Source organism: Coregonus clupeaformis, unplaced genomic scaffold (genome assembly GCF_020615455.1).
Source record: "Coregonus clupeaformis isolate EN_2021a unplaced genomic scaffold, ASM2061545v1 scaf0073, whole genome shotgun sequence".
Classification (NCBI taxonomy): Eukaryota; Metazoa; Chordata; class Actinopteri; order Salmoniformes; family Salmonidae; genus Coregonus; species Coregonus clupeaformis.
The window spans coordinates 858,382-864,381 of NW_025533528.1; the positions used below are offsets into that span (position 1 = coordinate 858,382).

Here is a 6,000-nt window from a genome sequence, read left to right on the forward strand (position 1 = left end):
CTTGACTTGAGTGGATTCAGTCACTGACGTGATCTTCTTGTCCGGTCATGCGCCCCCTCGGGCTCGTGCGGTGGAGGAGAACTTTGTGGGCTCTACTCAGCCTTGTCTCAGGGTAGTAAGTTTGTTGTCTGTTGATATCCCTCTAGTGGTGTGGGGGCTGTGCATTGGCAAAGTGGGTGGGGTTATATCCTGCCTGGTTGGCCCTGTCCGGGGGTATCGTCGGACAGGGCCACAGTGTCCCCCGACCCCCCCGTCTCAGCCTACAGTATCTATGCTGTAGGTAGCTTAGTGGTTAAGAGCGTTGTGCCAGTAACCGAAAGGTCGCTGGTTCTAATCCCCGAGCCGACTAGGTGAAAAATCTGTCGATGTGCCCTTGAGCAAGGCACTTAACCCTAATTGCTCCTGTAAGTCGCTCTGGATAAGAGCGTCTGCTAAATGACCAATTATTATTTTTATTAATTATTATAGTCTATGTGCCAGGGGGCTAGGGTCAGTCTGTCCTATCTGGTGAAATTCTCCTCTCTTATCTGGTGTCCTATGTGAACTTAAGTACGCTGTCTCTCTCTCTATCTCTTTCTCTCTCTCTAGGACCATGCCTCAGGACTACCTGGCCTGATGACTCCTGGCTGTCCCCAGTCCACCTGGTCGTGCTGCTGCTCCAGCTTCTGCTGTTTTGCCTGTGGCTATGGAACCCTGACCTGTTCACCAGACATGCTACCTTGTCATGCTGCTGCTCCAGTTTCAAATGTTCTGCCTGCGGCTATGGAACCCCGACCTATTCACCGGACGTACTACCTTGTCCCGGACCTGCTGTTTTCGACCCTTTTTCTCCCGCCCTCCCCCTCTCTCTCTACCGCACCTGCTACCTCGATCTCTGAATGCTCGGCTATGAAAAGCCAACTGACACTTACTCCTGAGGTGCTGACCTGTTGCACCCTCTACAACCACTGTGATTATTATTTAATCCCTGCTGGTCATTAATGGCCATGTACTCTTATAATCTCCACTCGGCACAGCCAGAAGAGGACTGGCCACCCCTCAGAGTCTGGTTCCTCTCTAGGTTTCTTCCTAGGTTCCTGCCTTTCTAGGGAGTTTTTCCTAGCCACCGTGCTTCTACATCTGCATTGCTTGCTGTTTAGGGTTTTAGGCTGGGTTTCTGTATAACACTTTGTGACATCTTCTGATGTTAAAAGGGCTTTATATATACATTTGATTTGATTTGATTTCCAAAGGGACGGGGTGGAGCTGAAAACTCTGTATTCACAGCCACGGCCTACAAATAAATACTGTCAAACACTTGACCAACTTGAAGCTTGGCTTGAGTAAAATATCTGCCCGTACAGTCTTACGCTTAGCACTGCCAAAAGATTCTTAAATTGTTCAAAGTCCCAGTTATTTGCATAACTACACAGGCATGTCATGCTACACAGGTTTTTTAATTGTTCACATTATGAATTCTGTCAGTGCCCAGTCTGCATTCTATGCAAATTTCAACTTTGTTGCAAAACGATTCGTTACCATCCTGTCAAAATGTTACTCCTGTAAGCAATTACATTTCATTTGTACCTTACTGATATTTAATGTACATGAAAGAGCATGAGCCTTTTCGGGACTGGTATGTACAGTCATTTAAGTCCCAACACATCTACAAATTCCATTACTTGTGTCCCATTGAGAATTAGAACTAAAAGGAAGATTAAAAAAGAGAAGGGGGGATACACCCCCAATCCCCCCGAGCAAAATGCACCTTGACCAACAGTGTTGTTCCCACAAGCTCGCTGGCCTTTATCTTAGTAACTTTGGGATTTGTATTCAGTGTCAGGACAAGAGCCATCGATATACAGGACAATTAAGAGACCACACACTAACAGGCAGCTGAAGAGAAGAAGAGGGGGAGAAATCAATGGCTCTCTACCAGCCACTCTATGGGACTCCTCTTGTTCTCCCCAATGGCCCCGGTGTGAGAAGCCCTCTTTCAGTTGCAAGATGGGCCACCCGGATCTGCCCTGTCATCCATTAAGCAGCCAGTGGTGGTCATCGAGGACCCGGCTGGCAGAACGCCAGGGGGACACCAGCAGAACCTGGCTGTTTATGAGACAAACGAGGAGAAGGAGACTAGGTAGAGGGTAGAGATGGTGGGAGGGAGACAAGAAGAGGACAAACGGGGGGTGAGATTGGGGGAGTGAGAGGAGAATGAGACAGGAAGGACAAAATGATGAGAGGAGGAGAAAATCACAGATTGACGATGATGAGGGACAGAAATAGTTTAACAAATATATGGGACAAAAAGGAGGAGAGAAGAATGCATGTGAAAGTGTGAGATAAAGACAGTGAGAGTAAGCATGAAAAGGGGAAAGGTCTGGAACAAAGTAATGAAATTAAAAGTGCGGTTGAAGCCTCAACTCCATCGCTCTCCTAGCTTGGGGGCACCGCTGAGGTGTCAAGGAGGGGGAGCCTGGGAGCCAGATCGTTGGAGCATTGCCATGACACTCCTGTGACGGTCGCAACACGCTGCGCTCTCACACTTCCCCCCCAGTCTCGCAGCATGAGATCCTCCTGCTCAAGCGCCACCACTGCCTCTGGGACAAATTGGTGCTCCATCTAGCGTCACGCTTACAATGGTCCCCCCTCGCTGTGTCGCTGCGCACCCCTGAACACCGTTGCCCTCTGCCAGCTTCTCCCCCACCTACACAAAACAAATCTCTCTTCTGACAGCATAATTCACGGGGGAGACCTTGGGAAGACGGAGGATATGGAGGAGAACCTGTGTCCTGGGCTCCGCTATGGTGGCTTGGCTGGGCTGTACCCCCACGTAACCCCAGTCCTATTCAGCCATGGCCGGGGAGAGAGAAAGGGGTGACTCAGACGATTCAGTGTGGCCCCTGTGCAAACTTGAGTGAATGCCGTTGAGCCTAATACCGACTAATCTGGTCATCAAATACCCCTCCTGCCACCGATTGGAAATCTGCTCTGCTTTTTACCAGCAACCATGCAGGGATGGCAAAGAGGACCAGTGTGCCAAGCTGCTCTGGGTAGGGTGTCCCGCAGCTCCCTCAGAGAAAGAGGGAGAGGAGAAAGAAGGATGGGAGAAGGTAGGAGGGGAAATGAGAAGAAAGAGTAGAGAGGGGGCAGAAAGAACAAGGGAGAGGTGGCATAGAGAAAACGCTATTTGTCTTTGCATCAAAGGAGCTGAGAAGCTGAGTTTCAACTTCTGTTGGTAATAAGTGTGATTTTGCACAGTTAACAACAGTCATACTCAGACTAAAGTAGACAATGCTTGACTCATACAAAGTAATTGTTTTCCAGATTATGCAAATACACTCTATGCAAATAAACTCTTGAGTTGTGTACTCTGCAAGTGTAGTTTATTGTGTTCCTCAGTGTGATAACAGCTGCATGGGCAACCTGAAGGTATGAACTAGCACACTTTCCTCATTATACCAGTAAGCTACATCTGAAACTGGATTAAGCATTGGACCAACAGCTTGTGACACACCCCTCTAAAGTGGACTTCCAAGAGGCATGAGCATAGGATATGGCATCTGGAACCCCACCAACCAACCATCCACCTGAATGACTGACTGACAAACTATGACTGCCATCTGTCACGAGTCACGACCACCCTGCTCCAAAACAACAGGCACAGAGACTTCCTCATCCGAGAGAGAGCGGGGCAATGTGGGTGATGCCCAGTGTAAATGCCCCATCTATAGCCAACCACATTGGGAAGACAGATGGTGCAGGGTCTGCGTTGCATTCATTCACTTTGTGTCTTTTTTCTGCCATCAATCCCTATGCTGCCTTCCCAACAAACGACCGCTTCCTTTGTGCTCCACGTTTCATCAAAGCGTCATTTAAAGCACTCTACTGAAAGGGGCAAAAAGAAGGGAGAAGAGGAGGGGAGTGGTGGCGGTGGGGTGCATGAGGTAAAGCATTCAGCATGTACCAACACATTTGATATCCCAGTTCACAAGGCCTGTCACAAAAGGCTTCTAGCTCTTAAGCAAACTAGCTTTAGCCAGCTTTTTTCAAATCTTTGTCTAATGCCTCACCCAAAAGATTAAACCAAGCATATCAGTCTCCTCCTTGACACTTTTGCACTGTATGTGTGTGCCATAATGACGCTGAACGGCTGAGACCAACTGGGCTAATTAAGAAAACACTCCTTTCACTCAGTTCTGAGGGGATATGTAAAATGATCAGTTTATTCAAATATTTGCCTTTATTGTCCTGTAACCAATGGTGGCTGGAACAGCAACCCCATTTATAGGCCTATTTTAATTCTGTCAAAATAACAAGATAACTATTAAAATATGTGCAATTAAACGTGCTTGTAACACATCAATAACACATTATTTATAGGCTACATACAGTACCAAATAAAGTATAACCAAAGGCTATCTGTTTGAACTTTTCAGGATAGCTTTAGTTGAATATCAGGAGCGAAATACAGTTGTGGAATGTGACCTAAAACGCAGTTGGTTAATGGCTCTGCATGGCTTTTGCTGGGGTAGCAGTAGCACCAGTTTTCAGGCAGCTTGAGACTGCCATACCATTCATTTCAGTAGCACCATTCAACCAATCACTACTAGCCCCCCTTGCCAAAAAATAGCGTTTTACTTACTAATAACATAGTTCGACAGCCGTGGCAGACACCCGATTAATGGGAATGCACATTCTGATGGGCTACTTTACATTTGGCCCCTTCATCCACAACATAGAAACAATTTTGAATGTTGAACTTTCTGTGCTTAGCTACACCCAAGTGATAGTCTATAGATGTTCCTCTGTGCTCTTCTGACAATAGTCTGTGTCCTACGGTTGCACAACAAATATTGGTAATACCAATTATATATAAGCATACGACTGTATTTTAATAAGGCTTACAATACGTTATGTATTTTCTCATTATGTGATATAATATGATAATATGACATTATAATGCGGTAATGCATGATTATAACAAGTCTTACATTGCATTATAACCGCATTATGTTGCCACTTCAACATGATGTTCAACAACATGGAGCCTACTTCTCCAAAGACGCACAACAATTGTGCATAATCATTCGAGAGAATTGAAATAGACCGAAAGGCGATTATTATCTTTAGGTTTATAAATCAAATCAGCTAAAAATAATCCTTGAAACATAAAATGAAGGTGTACAAAGCAGGCTAGTGAAGCGAACCGAGTTCATTTGAACCTGAACTTCACGCGCATTGCATTCTCCAAGAGAAACAGGTAGGCTACCTTGGCAGAATCAACAATAACCATCAAGTGAAAAAACAACAAAAAAGCTTTAAAAATATATAATGACATAATATAATAATAATAATTAATAATGAGAAAAACTAAATTAAATGTCAAGTTCTTACCTAATTGACAGACGAGCAAGAGCTGAGCGAGCAATAAGCCTCTTGAAGCAGCCGTTTCCATATTTCACCAACCTCACAAACCTTGGTGGAGACAATAAAAAGGTAATGTATGGTTCTTGGGAAAGATACTCCCGGTAAGCGTGACGGTTTCACATTTGTTTCATGCTGGGAGTTGTTATGTTGTCCGGTTCCCGTTTATCCTCAATCCTTTCTTTTCGGTATCTCCGGTGAGGCTGTTCGTATGCTACTCGGAGATGAACGGTGAGCGAGAGGAGGGAAAGTGTATGAGATCGTGCGCCTCCCACAGACAATAACAATGCACGAGCTCTATCTTGTTTAAGGGAGTTGATCCTACTTTTTTTTTTAAGGAAATAGCCTGCATTCATTGATTTATTGATTTAATTAATTCAATATGAATAGTGATAATTCCATGTAACTCAGTTGCAACAGTCACTTTGTAACTTTTTTTTATGAATATGACATTTTCTTTTAAACACAAACCATTAGACTATTTGCATAGCCGGGGGAAGTAGTTTGGGGGTGGGGTGCTGCAAACACCAATGTTGGATTTTTTTTTGTTGCCCAGTGCTACATCTATATCAGTCAGCTCATACAGGACTAGTA

General features: G+C 45.1%; 1 protein-coding gene across 7 annotated transcripts in view; it reads right to left on the bottom strand.

The window, feature by feature from the left end:
- Positions 1 to 5,673, bottom strand: part of LOC121532032 (receptor-type tyrosine-protein phosphatase zeta) — a 79,884-nt gene extending 74,211 nt beyond the window's left edge. For all 7 annotated transcript variants that reach the window (XM_041837678.2, XM_041837677.2, XM_041837676.2 and 4 more), the window contains exon 1: positions 5,377 to 5,673. In XM_041837678.2, coding sequence (XP_041693612.1) covers positions 5,377 to 5,437 — 61 coding nt within the window. In that variant the 5' untranslated portion in view covers positions 5,438 to 5,673. The remainder of the gene's footprint in view (positions 1 to 5,376) is intronic.
- Between the last annotated feature and the right edge of the window lie 327 nt (positions 5,674 to 6,000).